Source organism: Rana temporaria, chromosome 3, assembly GCF_905171775.1.
Source record: "Rana temporaria chromosome 3, aRanTem1.1, whole genome shotgun sequence".
Taxonomy (NCBI): domain Eukaryota; kingdom Metazoa; phylum Chordata; class Amphibia; order Anura; family Ranidae; genus Rana; species Rana temporaria.
Window position 1 is genome coordinate 68,575,739 of NC_053491.1, and position 18,180 is coordinate 68,593,918.

Consider the following 18,180-nt stretch of genomic DNA (forward strand, 5'->3'; position numbering starts at 1 on the left):
ATCTGTCTGTTGGAAACCTGTCCGTCGGACGTGTTCGGTCGTCTGTACAGACTCACCGGACACGTCCGATCGGCCGCCATCCCTCGCATGCGTCGTACTGATTCGACGCATGCGTGGAAGCTTTGAACTTCAAAGCCGCCCACGTCGCCGCGTCATCATTGCGGCGACGGCGTGGCCACGTCCCTGCGTATTGTTTACGCGCGGATTTCTGTCTGATGGTGTGTACAACCATCAGACAGAAATCTCCGGGCGGACATGTCCACTGAAAACGGTCCGGCGGACCGTTTTCAGCGGACTGTCCGTCCGTGTGTACGGGGCCTAACATGATTCCCTTTTTTTTTTGAGAAAAAAAGAGACTTTACAATTTTTTTAAAAATGGGGAAATTATATTTGTTGTAATAAATAGCTTGTTATATGCTACTATAGATAAAAAGGCAGGGTTTATTTCTCTGTGAGACAACAGATTTTAGCAAGGAGTGTGCGATGAATGAATCAGCATAACTATGCAGTTTATCACCTTTAACACAATTTAAAACATCACATTGAGATTGTACTTCATTATTAGGCCTCATGCACACAGAGTGTTAATGACACCACTTTTAAAGTCATTTTTTTCAGCCTTTAAACGCCCCATGTTAGCCTGTGTCCATGCACACATAGGCATTTCCAAGCATTTAGAGGCGGGGTCAGTGCCAGTGTGTTCAGGAGAGGAGCGTTTTTCTGTAAAAAAGCCTGACGTGCCTAAACACATGTAAAAGCATCTAAACGCACTTTAGCGCAAGGCGTATTTAGCACTTGGGGCGTTCATTCCAATGGCCAGAATAAATGACTGTTCTGGAAAGTTGAATGAATGAACGCCCAAGCACTTTATGCGCCTAAACATGTTTGAAAATCATGGCTTTAGGCGTGTATTTAATGTGTGCATGGGACCTAACTCTATATTATTATTTTTTTGCTAAAGGTATTTGTTTAATAATATAGTTTACTAAATTGAAATATATATTTCTTTATTTTTCTACAGGGATGAGGAAAATGCCGTCTTCACAAGCTACACTGCAAAAGCACGTTGGAGTAGAGCAATTCAAAGGGTAAGAAGAATTCAATGTCATCATTTCTACACATTTAAAGGTAGCATGAGAATAAAGCAGAGCTTGGTCTGATTAAAAAGAAACTGTCATTAGATGAGAAGCAATCGTTCTGCTTGGCTTAGATGATTACATTCACACAGCTTGCTCAGCAGGCATAGTTCTTCCTGGTGATACTCGGCTTTTATGTTGTCTGCCTGAAATCAGGTTGGAGGTGGACGTGGGGATGAAGCTTTATATTTTTCTGTTTTATCAGCTAGTATATTGAACATACAATGGACGTGGAATAAGCGACAGGATTACTGTTGTGGTAATCGATTGGATCTGAAATCAATACTGTTGCCCACATTTATTTTTTCCACGTGGTTTTGATGTATTTTATGGACTGTGTGATAATTTTAGCATATCTTTGTTAAATGAGCTGGTCATATTCCATTTTGTTTTAATTAAGCCTCATGTCTTAATCTAGAAGTATGGACAGGTTTTCTGATTGTGGATTCCCCAGCTAGAATTTATAGCACCAATCCCCAGATTCATTGAGTAGACAAGTGTGACGTTGGGATTTTTAAGGTGCAAAAAGAATATATCAAATAAATTATTTAAAAATATTTTACTTTTTATTTTGAGAAACAAAATAAAAAATATTTAAAAAGTGTATAGCAATGGCAAGTACAAATATAAATAAATATACATTTTTACAGGACAGCATGATGGAATACACATGCATTCTTTCTGTTCTATTTAGAAGGCTTATACGTTTGATCAGACAGTTTCCCTTGAAGAAGCCAGATTTTTGGGCAAAACATGTCAGGAATTTCATTCCATCATGCTGTCCTGTAAAAATTAAAAACTGTGATATTTGTACTTGCCATTGCAATACACTTTTTATCTATTTTTTATTTTGTTTCTCAAAATACAAATATTTAAAAAAAAATGTCTTTGATATATTCTTTTTGCACCTTAAAAATACCAACACCACTCGTGTCTAAAAAAAATTTATCAGAAAAAACCTGCGGATTATTCTGATCCCAGCGCTCGATGGAAAGAAAGTTAAATGTATAATTGTTTTATGCAGTGGAAAAGCAGCTATTATAATAAAATAGTGACATAAAAACGATGTATTATTAAAAAAATTATTAACAAAACATTAACAGCGCTAGAAAGAGCCTAAACAAGGCTTATGAGACCAATACTCATGTACTGCAATGGTACATTGAGAAAAAGATTTCTGAGACTATATATATATCGCATAAAAAATATTATGTAACATGTGTTCCCACTCTTTGTGAGTCCATTAATAATAGTCCGTGCAATTCCTCAGATGTACAGTTCTTTGTTAGGAGTGATCTTCACAGTATAGCTATTTGTCTGCTCAAATGCTGGTAGTGACTCTCTGTGATTTCCCCCTAAGGTTTTGTACTCACCAGAATGTAGTACTTTAAAGGCATTGGATATATCCACTTATACGCATCGGTTCTCCTCCTCTGGTGTATGGTGATGATCCGTGTGCTCTTCAATCTGTGTAGAGTTTTAGAAGACTCCTGTCTTAACTCTTGTTTTAAACTCCTGGTTTTTAACTCTCCACTTCTGATCAGAAATTCCACACCAGATCTTAGCAAGGAGCCAGCCTCGTGTCTACTCAATTAATCTAGAACTGTTTGGAATTAAAGTGGGAAATCAGCCAAACCTCTTCCTTTTTTCGTTTTTAAAAAAGCATTAGATTCTTTTACTTTTACTGCAGCATAAAATGGGGAGTACTTCGGTTCTGACTGGCAGGAATGTCAGTATTTCCATCCTGAGTTCTGGGGTTACTAGTAGTACAGAAATCACTTTTTTGAAGCCAGCAGTACTTATTGGTACCTGGTAGTGATGAAAGCCTCATTTTAAGGTATGTTTACAAAGCATTTTCTAATGACTGGTTTGGTTTAAATGTGGTCTTGCAACTTGTACTTGCAATTTCTTCTAATGAATATATATATATATATATATATATATATATATATATATATATATATATATATATATATATATATATATATATATATATATATATATATATGTGTGTGTGTGTGTGTGTGTGTGTGTGTGTGTGTGTGTGTATATATATATATATTATATATATATATATATATATATATATACATACACACACACACACACACTGCACAATTTCACTCATCTGGACTCCAAATAGGTAGACTCCAGGCCAAGAAAATATTTAGAAATCCCCCCTGCTTAAATTACTTATACCTGTAGAATAGTGCTACTCGGAATAACATAGGGAAATATTTTTGGCATAGTGTTCTTCTCTGTCCTTTTTTCCAACAGTCCTGTTAGATTGACTTCTGTCAAGCAGGAATGGCCATAGATCATAGGTGTCAAACACAAGGCCCGCGGGCTGAATCCGGCCCTCCAGGCCATTTCATGTGGCCCTCGCACCTCTCCTGCAGGAAAGCTCCAGCCCTCTTCTGGTCCTCCTCCCCCTTTCAAGCAATGCATCCAGCTTCTTCCCAGCGGCAGCATAAGGAAGGGGGGGGTGCACTGTGATGTAAGGGAGCGTGCACTGTGATGTAATGGAGAAGGGATTTCTGATGGTGGGGAGGCTCTTGACATGTAATGTAAGGGAAGGGGATGTGCTGGACATCTAATCTTACAGATACAACCGGCCCTTTTGAAAACAATTATAATGCTGATGCGGCCCATGATGAAATTGAGTTTGACACCCCTGCCATAGATGGATCGCAATTTGTCTGGTCCTTACTGAACTGCCCAAATTTTATTCTATCTATGGGCAGCTTAACTTTCAGAGGAGGTATATTTTCTTTATATAGGCTTTCTAACTTACCTGCTGATGGCTCTCAGAATTGTTCTTTACTGCAGTTGCTTAAATTTCCTAAAGAAGAAGAGAATTCATAACAGTTTTGAATCACGTTTATTTTTGTTTTATATACAAATGAATATCTAGTACATGATAATGGGATTCCAAAGCATAATGAGCGATCTAAAGAGCCAGTAGAACTGAATCTGCCTGCTCGGAGGTATTTTTTTTTCTAATTGAAACCTTCAACAGACATGTTTGATAAGGGATTAGTCACTACAATGAGTTATACACTTATGTTTGTGAATTGCAGAATGTACTTTGGAGCTCTGTAAAGGCTTCTTATATCAAAGGAGATAAAGTAAAACTGCAAATATGTGGAACTGAGTGTTAAGCTTCATCATCTGGATTAAAGGGAGATATTAGAATATCTAGTTGCAATATTTTATATTTATCTGATTAAAATAAACAGTAGAAACACTCGTTTTAAAAACTATAATTTTTGTCTTAAACATACTAAAGGAAGGAAATACAGTTTTTACTTTACTCATTTTAACCAAGGGCTTTGTTATCTGATAATCGTACGCACAATCCAATTTTATGGCCATAATTGTCCAATGGACGTGTTGTGTCGGGTAATCCGACCGTGTGTATGCTCCATCAGACAATTTTTGGCTGAATTAACGACAACAAATGTTGGCTGTTAATGCTCACCAACTGTCTGGCAATAAATCTCTTGCGTCGGTTTATCCGATCGTGTGTACAGAAATCCGTCCAACTAAAACCCAAAGTACAAACACGCATGCTCAGAACCAATGTTAAACATCAGACAATAGCAGAAGTTGCCCAAAGGGTGGCGGTAAAGAGCTGAAAAACCATGTGGTTTGGTGAATGTTGGTTAAAAATGTTGTGCCGTGTGTATGCAGAACAAGTTCACGGGTTACGCCCTTCGGACCAAAATCCATGGAAAAGTCTGCTGGAAGTCTGATCGAGGCTTTATGCATACACTAGAGCTTAGAGACAAGATTTATATCAGAATGAGGTCAAACAGTTAACAAGGTCATCAATTTCAAAACTCATCCTCACAAAAATTAAAGCTGACATAAAACTGTGTATCCAACCGAATTAGTTTCTGTGTTGTCTGATGTGGTGCGTTAAAGCATGAACATTAGCGCATGTTAAGCTCTTGCATTAAGGCAGTTGATTTATTTAGGCTGCCATTGCACCACAAGGTACCAGAAACACCCTTGAATCGTAATTCTGATGAAATATCAGAAATATATTCTCAATTTTCTTGAAGTGGGTGTAAACCCGATTCATGAAATTTGAGTTGGGCACATATATCTGCAGTATTTTGTTATCTCTTTTGAAACAGCTAAGTCCCGTAGCTCTCTTCTGAACAGTTCCTCTGTTATCAGCATGATGACACATCAGATAAAAGCAGCTTGAACTTTCTGTCTGGGGAGGTTGCTAAGATAGATTAGCAGAGAGCTGGCCCTGTTAAAAAACCAAAACACCTCTGAGATTCTCTGCCTATGATGAGAGGGGGTGTGTGTCTTTCCTCCAATCAGCAATGTTAGCTATCTTGGCTGTATGCCCAGACATCACACTCTGTGTTAAATAGGAAGAGAAAATCTCCTAACACAATCTGAACTTTCTAAACAGTATATAAAAGTGAAGACAGCAGATATACATGTAAAACCTATGTAGGGAGATTTGGATAATCTCTGTGTATCATCTGAGGCTGTTCACTTCAATGGGTGTATAGAGTGTTTACAGCCACTTTTAAAGGATGAGGAGAAGTCTCAGCTCCTTTTACAGACCAAAACGGATGGAAAGCAGGACAATGCTGTTATTTTTTTGTACCTCAATCTACTGTAACTTTTCTTGTTTCCTTTTTGCTAGTAAGATTTTTTTTCTGCTTCACTCAATTTTCAGGTGGAGATTATTAGAATTTTGGTTCTATGTTCTTCCCCAGCCAGCAAGTACTAAACATTGTGGTTTACTAGTTAATAAGAAAAAATATATATTATAGAAGATCCTTAATTGAATAAAGACATTTTACAGCATGGTAGCAAGTCCCAACGCCTCTTGCCTATTTCAGTATTTTAAATGATTGGTATTGCTAGTTTTTTCACACTAACTTATTATCATAAGTCACATTGATCAGATTTGTTAGACGGTCTTGAATAGCTGAGCATTATATGGCAAGCATAACTCTACATACCTTGTCAGGTATCTCTAATAATTCAGAACTATGTTAGCTAATGGAAAGTGACTACAAACTTTGTTTTTTATTTGCTGAATTCTGTTTTCTCTATTTTAATTATACATTCAGGCAATAAGCACACATAAATTACCATAATCAAATTAATCTTCGGCTGTTGACAGGTAACTGTGACATAGAAGACCCTTTTATTAAACACTAAGAATAATGCATGTGTGGAAATGCCTTGTATTAAATTATGCTAATGCTTTTTGTTATAGCAACTTGTAACCTTGCTGTTTACAGCATTCACAGTTGGCGTTCTACTTTTTGGGGGCTGGGTAATTTTAGGAAATATGGTAATGGTGGCAATAAACTATTTGAGCTTGATAAATTGGCAAAAAGTAGTTTTCATAAATTTGTTAAGCCAGAAAAGTAGAACTGCATCGTAGTATTACTGGTAATACATCCTTTCATCTGCTTAGGGATGTAGCCAACCACAGGCCATCCCGTACGGGTGCATTAGGACCACAACATGTAGCGCTGTGCTCCCCTAATAATATGCAAAGATATTTTTTTTGCCTTCTGAAAACACTGTTTAATTTTGAGGGGGGGGGGGGGGGGGGTCTATCACAGGGGCACTCTATAACTTCCGGATAATGAATATAAAATATAGGTCAGGATAAACTAAGTAGGATTAATATTATATAAGTTATGAGTCAGAGGCAAAAAGTTTTAAAGGGCACTCTTGTTCTTATTCTATAAGACATGGGATTGATTTACTAAAACTGGAGAGTGCAGAATCTGGTGAAGCTCTGCATGGAAACCAATCAGCTTCCAGCTTTTATTGTCAAAGTTCAAAGTGATTGTAAATGATCATATTGTAAAACAACCCATATAAAACCCAATATACCCATATAAAAAAAATCATTATAAATATTTTTTTTCCCTTTTTTCGAAGTGATCACATTCCCTTTGTTCTCAGCTGCATATAAGCTTGGGGGGGGGGGGGGGCAGCAGCACACTGAGCTTCCCAGTGAATGGCTGTGTAGTGGGTGCATGTCAGGACAAGTCTGATCATTGAAGGAGAGCACACTGAGTTCCCAGCACAGCTAGAGAATTAACTAGTGTACTTTCGTGCTTAGTGTGGACAATTTTTAATAGGAAAACAGAGGGACAGCAGAGATTTTCCACAAAGTGAACAGGAGACTTTCTCATACAAGTACATTGTACAGCAGCCACATATCAGTAATATGAAGTGTTGGGGTAACAAACACTTTAATTGAAGAAGATGACATTAGAAGCTGATTGGCTACCATGCACCAGTTGCAGCAGATTTTGCACTCTCCAGTTTTAGTAAATGGACCTTACTGTGTAAAGCTCCCTCATCATTTCCCAGTGATGGTTAAAGTGCAGTGTTTAATGCTGCCTCTAGATGTCCTCCTAATTCTATAGATGACTTTGGACTGCCCATTTTAAAAGAGTCCAGCCCAGGAGAAGCTAGGCAACCAGCCTGTCATGCTGGGCTGTTCACTGAGTAGTGTTACTAATGTAATTCCCATTTGTAGGAAAGAGATCTGAATATGGTCAGCCATGCAAGAATGAATAATGTTTTGTTTATGTACTTTGTTATAAAAAAATGTGTGCAATAAAGAGGCATTAAAGGAGTATGTGGCACATGTTATTCCAATGGGACAGAGGGTAAGCCTATACTTGGGAAGCAAATGTAGCACTACCCCCGAAGGAGCTGCTGGTTTGTTTTGGGTGGCACGTTACCTCTGTATCTCTGCCATCTAGGGCACTGGATGAGAGCTGCAATAAATTTAATGTCCACAGGTGTCTTTTCTGTGCTTTTATTACCCAACGGGGTAAAATAGTAAACATTTGTGGAAGGTGAAGGGATAGCAAAATGGAAGACAGCAAATTCATGTGTAACTGGATATGGAAATAGTCCTGCTTCCAACGACAACTTTACGTCACCACTCCAGCCAAAGTGGGTATAGTGCATCTGAACAGGCCTCTCTCACTAGCCTGACAGCCAGAGTGTCACTCGGAACTCTAGGATTAAGTCTCTGCCACAGACCCTCCTGAAGATTGGAGAAAATTTGCGGTCCAAAATCCTTCTTGACTTTATTCAACACCCGTACCTCCTTCAAATAGCTTTAGTTAAATCAGCAACTGATAAGCGACCAGTGTCCAGCCTCTCAGAACCAAAGTGTCCTCCGATAAATAGACAGGCCTCTCCTGAAACACCAGCCTCGTGCCCGGTATCCCCCGGACAGGTTCCTTATCAGTCAGCTTCCTCCAATTGGACGGACAGCCCAGGACCATTTGGCAAATTAGGGACCCAGTCGACCCACTGGGTCCACAAGACAGATGAATGTGCTCCGGACCAACGTGGTCCCGGAGCCAGGAACACTGCGACACACACACACCCCAGCCAGGAGGGCCATTCGCGGGGTGTAATGAGATGGCTGCCCCGGTTGGTAGGCGGCAAACGAGAGACCAAAACCAATGGCATCTGCCCCTTAAATACTCCTCCCCAGCATGCACAGTGAGGCGATCAACCCTCCTGATAGGCTGCTGCTAGGAAATATCCAACTACACTTGACCCTACTGCTGCCACCTGTCGGCCCGGGCGGGACTCACTCCCCAGACAACGACAGTATGCACAGACAGTACAGCCAAAGCTGGAGCAGAGGCCCTAAATTTAACCAAATAAACAGGTTCAGAGCCAACTACCTCTCTGAACTGTGTTATAAGAGAAAACTTGCACGCTACTATGTTCTAATTTTTTAGGTAAATATAAACCATCAACCTCCAGTGAATATAGTAAAAAATTAATGCAGAAAAATATATATAGTACATGTATAGTGACCATGAATTAGCTGCAACCACTTAGTAGTGTACTCGAAAGACACTGCATAATAAATGTAAAAGAAAAAGATGAGAATGGTGCGCTTATTCAATAATGTGCCATAAAGTAGTATACTCAAAGAAAAAAATATGCTGAGTATCCAAACATACAAATAAATAAATACATGTGAATAAAGTCCAACTAAAGCCCAATGGTAGGAGTTAGTTCATATAAAGGCAAAAATCTCATAGAGATAACTTGATAGAAGAAAAAACAGATAAAACATCTATCCAAGCATCGACTGTTAAATGTATGAATTGGCCGCTCACCTCCAACAATGACCCAAGGGTCAAACAAGGCTCATCAGATAGATACCTCTCTGAACTCCCTCTAAATTTACAATAGCACCGGCTCTGAAAATAGCAAGGCGCTACACAAAGATAGAGACTTGCTTGGTTAGAAAACTAGTGGTGATCAGGAGAAGGTGGATTGGCCAGGATGGTGGAGGTGACCAGTTTCTCATCTGGACCACGCTCCTTGTACCCCCAGGATCATTATGTTTTTTGGGCTGGTGTGTAGCATGACCCCTAATGGACTTGGCCTTCAACCACAGAATCTGGAGCTCTGTATAGCTGTGTTGCAATGAATAAAGCCTGTGTTGTGTCGTATAATCCGACCATGTGTATGCACCATCAAACAATTATTGGCTCAATTAACAAGGCGGCTGTTCATGCTCACTAACTGTTGGGCAATAAATCTGTTACATCGGTTTATCCGATCGTGTGTACGCAAGTCCGTCCAACTAAAATCCAAAGAACAAACAGGAATGCTCAGAACCAATGCTAAACATCAGACAACAATAGCAGAAGTTGCCCAAAGGGTGGCTGTAAAGAGCTGAAAAACCATGTGATTTGGTGAATGTTGGCTAAAAATGTTGTGTCGTGTGTATGCAGAATAAATTCACGGCCTACGCCCTTCGGACCAAAGTCTACGAAAAAGTTGGATGGAAGTCCAATCGTGTGTACGAGGCTTTAGTGTAAGTTTCCTGGCAGGCCCATGTAGCAAGTAGAGCGCAGACAGAGCAATAAAAAAGGTTTCTAACATTTCTTGCGTCAAACTACTAGTCCTACAAGTGCAAGAAATTATGAGATTTTAAACCTAATAACAATTCAGAATATACACTGACTACCTTGATTTAATTGTTTGCTGTGGGTCATTGCAGTTTGTATTTGTATTGACCTTTGCACTGTCATGTGATATAAACCGAATAATTTAGCAAGACAAGTAATGTTTCTTTTGAGTACATTAGCTATCAAAGTGCTACATTATGATGGGAACATTCTGGAGATGATTAAACATTTGTACCACCATGATTTTCTTAATGACTAGAAAGGGTTGCTGCATATGTGTCTAGCTGAACAAAAAAAAAATATGACAGCATCATTACTGTGATTGTTTTGTGCAAGCTTACAATTTATTATTATATTGACACAAAGCTCGGGTCACAACCTCACCAATCTCATTAATTCAAAAATAATTATTTTAGGGTTTGCCTATCTTATAGTGAATTATAGAGACATTAAATGATTTCAAGGGTTGTGTAGAATGCATTATAGATGTGTAATCATTATGCTTCATTGTATTTCAATACAGTGGTATTACCACATTGTACTACAACTTCTAATGCACCATGATGATGCCTGTCACATATGGGCTTAGGATGCCTGAACCATATGAGTATTAGAAGAGTTCATGTGAAAGGGGATTTACATTATGTACAGTTTATGGTTATACTGCACCAAATTAAATGCAGAACCAACAATAAAAAATGTTCATAAACAGAGACTGCAAACCATGTTGTGTTAATACAGTTCTATAACTGTTCCATCATAGGCATATACACACTGAACTTGCAGCAGAATATCAAGACTACTTACTGTGGTTCCTCCATACAGCTCTGATATCACTACTGCTGGCCATTAGTAACAACTGTGGTGTCAGTGATGGTGTCAAGCCAGGCATGAAATATGAACAAAGCATATCCCTTTATAATGTGTACATTTCTTAATTAGGAGCACTAAGTGCCATTTCTGTCTGCTGCTTCCTTCCTCTGCTATCAGCATAAATCACTTCTGATAATTTTTTTTTTTCTGACACCAAGAAAAAAAAGTGGCAGGGGAGGGAGCTCCAACTGATTGGCAGCCTCAGCTCTGTTCATGAGTGCTGTTGGGAGGGGGTTTTGTCGCTTCCCTCCAATCAGCTCTCAGAGCTTCCCTCACTGAGCTCTGCAAAGTATAACTTCAGCTCTCCACCCCTGGTTTCTGACAGCTCAGACAAGATTTATAAATTCAGGAATTTGAATGGCTGTAGAGGAGAGAAGATTTCAGGTAAAACCTATTAGGGAGGATTTGTTTTATCCCTGCATATCAACTGTGGTCAATCACTTCACTGGGTATATGCAAGGGTTTACAGACACTTTGGGCCAGATTCTTGTAGATCGCCGCATCTTTGCGGCGGCGTAACGTATCTCATTTATGTTACGCCGCCGCAAGTTTTACGGGCAAGTGCTTGATTCACAAAGCACTTGCCTGTAAAGTTGTGGCGGCGTAGCGTAAATCCTCCGGCGCAAGCCCGCCAAATTTATATGATCCGGGCAGGAGGCGTGGATCATTTAAATTAGGCGCGTTCCCACGCCGAACGTACTGTGCATGCGCCGTCCCTAAAATTTCCCGACATGCATTGCGCTAAATGACGTCGCAAGGACGTCATTGGTTTCGACTTTAACGTAAATGGCGTCCAGCGCCATTCACGTACGACTTAGGCAAATTACGTACATTTTCAAATTTCGACGCGGGAACGACGGCCATACTTAACATTGACTGCGCCTCATATACCCAGGGGCAACTTTATGCGTTGCAAATCTTACGTAAACGTCGTAACTTCACTGCGTCGGTCGGGCGTAAGTTCGGGAATTCGCGTATTTTGCTAATTTGCATACTCGATCGGGAAAACGACGCTGGCGACACCTAGTGGCGGAAAAAAAAAATTGCATTTAAGATCCGACAGCGTAAGAGCCTTACGCCTGTCGGGTCTAATGGTTATCTATGCGTAACTGATTCTATGAATCGGGCGCATAGATACGACGGGCAGACTCAGAGATACGACGGCGTATCAGGCGATACGCCGGCATATCTCTTTTAAGAATCTGGCCCTTTAAGTGAGATCATTGTGGCCCTTGAAACTAGGTTGTATATGCTAAGAGTCCAAATGGCAGGATTGGTATTTTCAAGAGGCATAAGCCCACTTGGAACCTCCTGGTAATCCACCATCTACATATTATAACTTTACGGGATCGGCCTCTACAAACTCAGCAGTGCCTAAAAATGAAAAGCAACTGAGCATGTGCAGAGCAGGTAGAGACAGTGTATTACTGGATTTGATACAGTATAGGCACTTATTTTTAAAATGTTACAATGCTATACCTGCAAAGGGGGCCAGTCTGAAGTCATCTAGCAGGACTTAATTTTCTGCCTATAGTTCCACTTTAACCACTTGCCGACCGCTGCATGTATATTTACATCAGCAGAATGGCATGGCTGCACAAAGGGACGTACCTATACGTCCCTTTGAATTTGGCACTGTGCGCGTGCGCGCGCCCCTAAGCATGCCCGCAGGACCCGCAGACTCGATGTCCGCCGGTGTCCCGCGATCGTCTCACGGAGAACGGGGAAGGCAGTCCCCCTACAGTTAGAATCACTCCCTAGGACACACAACCCCTTCATCGCTCCCTAGTGTTTAACCCCTTCCCTTCTAGTGTCATTTACACAGTAATCAGTGCATTTTTATTGCACTGATCGCTGTATGAATGACAATGGTCCCAAAATAGTGTCAAAAGTGTCCGAAGTGTCCGCCATAATGCTGCAGTCACAATAAAAATCGCAGATCACTGCCATTACTAGTAAAAAAAATATATATTTTTAAAAATGCCATAAAATCTATCCCCTATTTTGTACACGCTATAACTTTTGCGCAAACCAATCAATATACGCTTATTGGGATTTTTTTTACCAATAATATGTAGAAGAATACATATCGGCCTAAACTGAGGAAAATAAAATATTTTTTTATATATATTTTTTGGGGATATTTATTATAGCAAAAAGTAAAAAATACTGCTTTTTTTTTTTCAAAATTTTCGCTCTATTTTTGTTTATAGAGCAAAAAATAAAAACTGCAGAGGTGATCAAATACCACCAAAAGAAAGCTCTATTTGTAGGGAAAAAAAGACAATTTTGTTTGGGTGCAACATCGCACGACCACACAATTGTAGGTTAAAGCGTCACAGTGTCGAATCGCAAAAAATTGCCCGGTCATTGGGCAGCCAAATCCTCCGGGGGGCTGAAGTGGTTAAAGCGACACTAAAGATATAAAAAAAAAAAAAATGACAAACATGTTATACTTACCTCCACTGTGTGGCTCGTTTTGCACACAGTGGCCCCGATCCACATCTTCTGGGGTCCCTCGGGGGCTGTTATGGCTCCCCCTCCGCAAGAGCTTTCCACCTTCATGCGAGCGAGCTCGCATGGTGGAAAGCTTTTGCGGGCGCGCTTCCGTGATACAGCGGCGGGGATTCATTAAGGTGAAAAAACATTTACCTTTACAACCCCTTTAAGCACCTAGACGCGATGCTGGTCATTGGGTCTAAAATAGGGTATATAATGAAAACATAGGTTGCACTTAAAAATGTCATTAAATAAAGGGAAGGTGAACCAGGGAAAGAAAAAATTAAGCAGACCATCAAGCTTGTCCCCTTGTAGTGCTTTGACATGACATGGCAAGTTAGGTATTTAAAGAATGTTTGTGTTGTGTGAGGCTACAATATCCGTTACATACTCCTAATGTTCAGGAGTACATAACAAACTCCTGAACATTAGTACCTAGCTGTAGGGGAGTAGATGGATATTTCAAGGAAAACTCCACTCAGGATAAAGAAATTCATCTAACTTGAGTAATATGCTCTATGCACTGGGTTCTTATTCTAATGTGATTTGTTGTACATGCCCAGAATGTTAAAAATCATTTCAGGAAAGGTATTTATATATTTACAGTCACATTATATACTGATAAAGTCAACTTCATTGTAGAATCAAATTATATTGTGTATGATATCTACTTGTTCACACATGCCGGGAAGGACCTGATTGTTTTTCTCATTTAAATAGTGCTTTCAGAATAAAATCAGATAAACGAGATAGTGACACAGATAATAATAAATTAATATTTTTCTGGAATTTTCCTAAACGTAAAAAAAAAAAAAAAAAAAGTAATTGCAGCTGGGGCTTGGTTGTGTTCATCAGACTGCACTGCTTCTAAATGCCACCCATTCAAATGAATAGGATTGCACCACAACCACCCTACAACTGGGCAATGTTATGGAGCAGAATGTGGGCTTTTTTTTTTTTTTTTTTTATGGAGCAGAATGTGGGCTTTTTTTTTTTCTTTATTAGATTTTTTTATTTTTGACAAAAATTCAAACAACACAAATTCAGGCTTGGCCGGGCTGCCACTACTGGCTCCACAAATGCAAAATGAGTAAGTCTAAAATTAATACCACCCCCCCCCCCCTAAAAGAAATCCCACCCAACCCCTGATCTCTCCAAATGCCATTCTTTTGTCCCGACCCTCTCAGACTCTCCTCCACCCTTCCCTCTATCATCCTTTCTGCATATCTCAGTGATTGCCTGTACATCAATCAATTATTCCATCTCCTTACGAAACCTTCTTCTCCTGTTTCACTGCTAAACCTTAAACATTCCATATTGTAAGTTTATTTTACATAACCAACTCCTCAGCGAAGGGCTCTCAGTTTCTTTCCACTGTCTAGGGATTTCACTTTTTGCTGCATTTAGGAGATGGGGAAGCAATAATCTCTTATACTGTTTAATGGACAAACTAACCCATGGGTGCGCAGATATTTTAGTGCCAGTCATTTCTTCTATTGTTGTTAATACTTCTTTCCAATATGCTTTTATGTTGGGGCATGTCCACCATATATGGAACATAGTTCCAGTTTCAGCATAAGTTGGAGGTGTCTTCTTGGTAACGGTCTAATTTATCAAGTGTTATATACCAGCACGCCAGACACTTATAGTTCATTTCTATCGTACTACAATCTGGTGATATAGCAGGTGTCAACCTCTATTTCATTATCCCCTAATCCCATTTCTTCCTCTCATTTTTTAATAAATCGGGGGGGGGGGGGGGCGATATCTTTAGTCCAGTCAAAATTCTGTATATCTTCGAGATCCCTCTCCTTCCGTCTGAAGCCAAGCACAGCCTCTCTAATGGGAGCAGGCTGCCCTCAGACCTAATCGGTTGGGGTAGGGACTCCACAAAGTGTTTCAACTGTGCATACCTCCACCTATTTACTGCCATTACCTCTTTTTTATTAGTCAATTCCTGAAAAGTGCATATTTTACCACCCACTGTGATATCTTTTAATTGTGCATCAAAATGTGGGCTTTTAAGGGTTAAAATAGACACTGAGAATGAAATGTATAACCTACCAGTCATTTGTCAGCTACCGTGGATGGCTTTTCGGAGAGGTAGCCGGGCGTGACTTAAATGCAGATGAGTCTTAGTATTGCCTGATCTTGTTATAGTGCTGGCCTGGTCATTGCTTGATTAGGACTTCTAGAAGACTGATCAAATTCAAAAAGAATTGCCAATTAGGCAATGCCGTTAGGGAAGGGCATACCTGAATAAAGCACATCCCTTTTATTCTAAGCAATTCAAAGCAAAAGAACTCATAGGCCTTGTACTCACGACCGGATCTGTGCGCTGAAAACTGTCTGCCGGACAGTTTCCGGCGTACAAGGCTGATTTTTGTTTGGTTCCGCTGGCTTGTACACACCAGCGGACCAAATTACCGTCGTACCGGAACGCGTGCACGTAAACTACGTACGACGTCACTATAAAGGGGAAGACCAAACTTAATGGCGCCGCCCTCTGTTCCTCTTTTGCTAGTTACGGGTTTGCTCGTGTTAGTGAAGGTTTGGTTAGAGCTGATTCGCGCTTCTCGGTCTCCAGGCTTTGACAGCGTGTATTCACGGGTTCAGTGCGTGTGCTTGCGGTAACGTAGTTGTCATTCGGCTATAGGCTAGCAGGTTGTTTCTGCTTTAGCAGTTGCATCCTGTGCGCTCGTATCTGTTTGTCACGCGTTTGTCGCAGGTAGTGCTGGATTTGCGAGTGCTTTCTGTTTGAGTGTGTTCTTGACTGACCAGCCGGCCGGTTTGAAGCCATGATGGAGCAGCAGCGTCAATTTTCGCGAGTTGGTGCTGTTTATGGGATGGCTGCTGGATATGTTCATTATTCCAGTACTTTGGCCAGAAACAGGGGGCGGAGGCGTTTCTGGACCAAGAATTGGTTGCGCCAGCGTGACCAGTTCTCACATATGCCTCTGCTTAGGGAACTCCAGGAGAATAATCCTAATGACTTTAGGAATTTTCTCCGCATGACGGACCCCATATTCAACAGTCTGCTGGAACTTCTGTCCCCCTATATCACGAGGCAGGACACTGTGATGCGCCAAGCCATCACGGCCGAGCAGAGGCTTATTGCCACGTTGCGGTACCTGGCGACTGGGAGGAGCCTGCAGGACCTCAAGTTCTCGACAGGCATCTCTCCGCAGGCGCTTGGGGTCATCATACCGGACACGTGTGCTGCCATCATCAAAGTTCTGCATGAGGAGTATATTAAGGTAAGTTTCCTGGCTGTAATAATGTGGCCAACTAACTTTATTTTTAATTTCCCAGATATGCTGTGTGTTTAACTAACGTTCCCTTTTCTCCCTATGCATGTTGATATAAGCTTAACATGTTTTATTCTTGACCTACCTGCATATTTGTCCCTTACCCAATATTAACCTGTCCAGCATGCTATCCTAGGGACAAACCCACCTTGCCATTTTTTAAAACAGGACTTTTTGGTTTTTGTGTCCCCCCCCCCCCCTTCAAACTTTTAGTGTCCCCATCAGAGGGCTGTGGAGTCTCTTAATGAAGTGGCCCTATATATTTCATTTCACAAATTCTCCATGCACATTATTCTAATGCAATTTTAATACTGTGAAGTGTCACAAGGATGCTTGTAGGATGTTTTTGTTCCAAAGTACTAAATCTCTTTTTTTGTTTGTCCCCACAGCTACCCTCCACACCACAGGAATGGCAGTCTGTGGCTTCCCAATTTGCCCAGCGGTGGGATTTTCCAAACTGCGGTGGAGCAATAGATGGGAAACACGTCCGCATTGTGCCCCCACCCCACTCGGGGTCCTACTATTATAATTACAAGGGTTATCATAGTATTGTGTTGATGGCGGTGGTGTCGGCACAGTATGAGTTTCTATATGTGGACGTGGGGAAGAACGGCCGGATGTCTGATGGGGGAGTGTTCGCACGGACTGATTTCTATGATCGTCTCCAAGCTGGTGGTCTGGCATTGCCACCAGATGAAGAGAATGTGGAAGGACTTCCGTTTGTGTTCCTAGCGGACGAGGCTTTCGGGCTTGGTCCTCACCTCATGCGGCCTTTTCCCCAGAGGACCCTCACCTCAGAGAGGAGTGTGTTTAATTTTCGGTTGGCCAGGGCTCGGAGGGTAGTCGAGAATGCCTTTGGGATACTCACCAACCGGTTCCGCCTGTTCAGGACATCGATACATCTGGCGGAATATAAATTGGACACCGTTGTATTTGCCTGCTGCATTTTGCACAACTTTTTACGCAGGCACTCCCAGACGTACCTACCCGACATCGGTTCTGAGGCAAGACTACCCTCAGATCCCCTTCCCGGGCTGGACACTGGTCGCGCTGGCTTGGCCCCCCAATCAGCTCGTGAGGTACGCGACAAATATGTTGAGTACTTCATGGGTCGGGGGGCCATTGCTATGCCAGATCATATTTCTTTCTAATTCGGCCCCCAAAGAAAGGAATATTCTCACAAATAATAAATAATTAGACCATTGGACTTTATACAGTTGTTTGTCATTAATGCTTTTTCTCTTTTTATCTGTCTTCCTGGTTCTCTAACTAACTTCTTCAATTTTACTGCATAATTGATTTCTCCACTTTTAGTAAATAACCACATTTTGCACAGTATTCACTCATCTACAAACAGGGTATTGAGTCTAGAAATAAGAAGCAACTCCATTTTAAAATTTTGAG

The 18,180-nt window shown here is 40.8% G+C and overlaps 1 protein-coding gene across 1 annotated transcript in view; it reads left to right on the forward strand.

Annotated features, from left to right (window-relative positions):
• LOC120931361 (protein unc-13 homolog B-like) overlaps positions 1–18,180 on the forward strand; it is a 292,922-nt gene that overhangs the window by 169,809 nt on the left and 104,933 nt on the right. Inside the window, exon 7 of the mRNA XM_040342718.1 lies at positions 1,022–1,088. Coding sequence (XP_040198652.1) covers positions 1,022–1,088 — 67 coding nt within the window. The remainder of the gene's footprint in view (positions 1–1,021; positions 1,089–18,180) is intronic.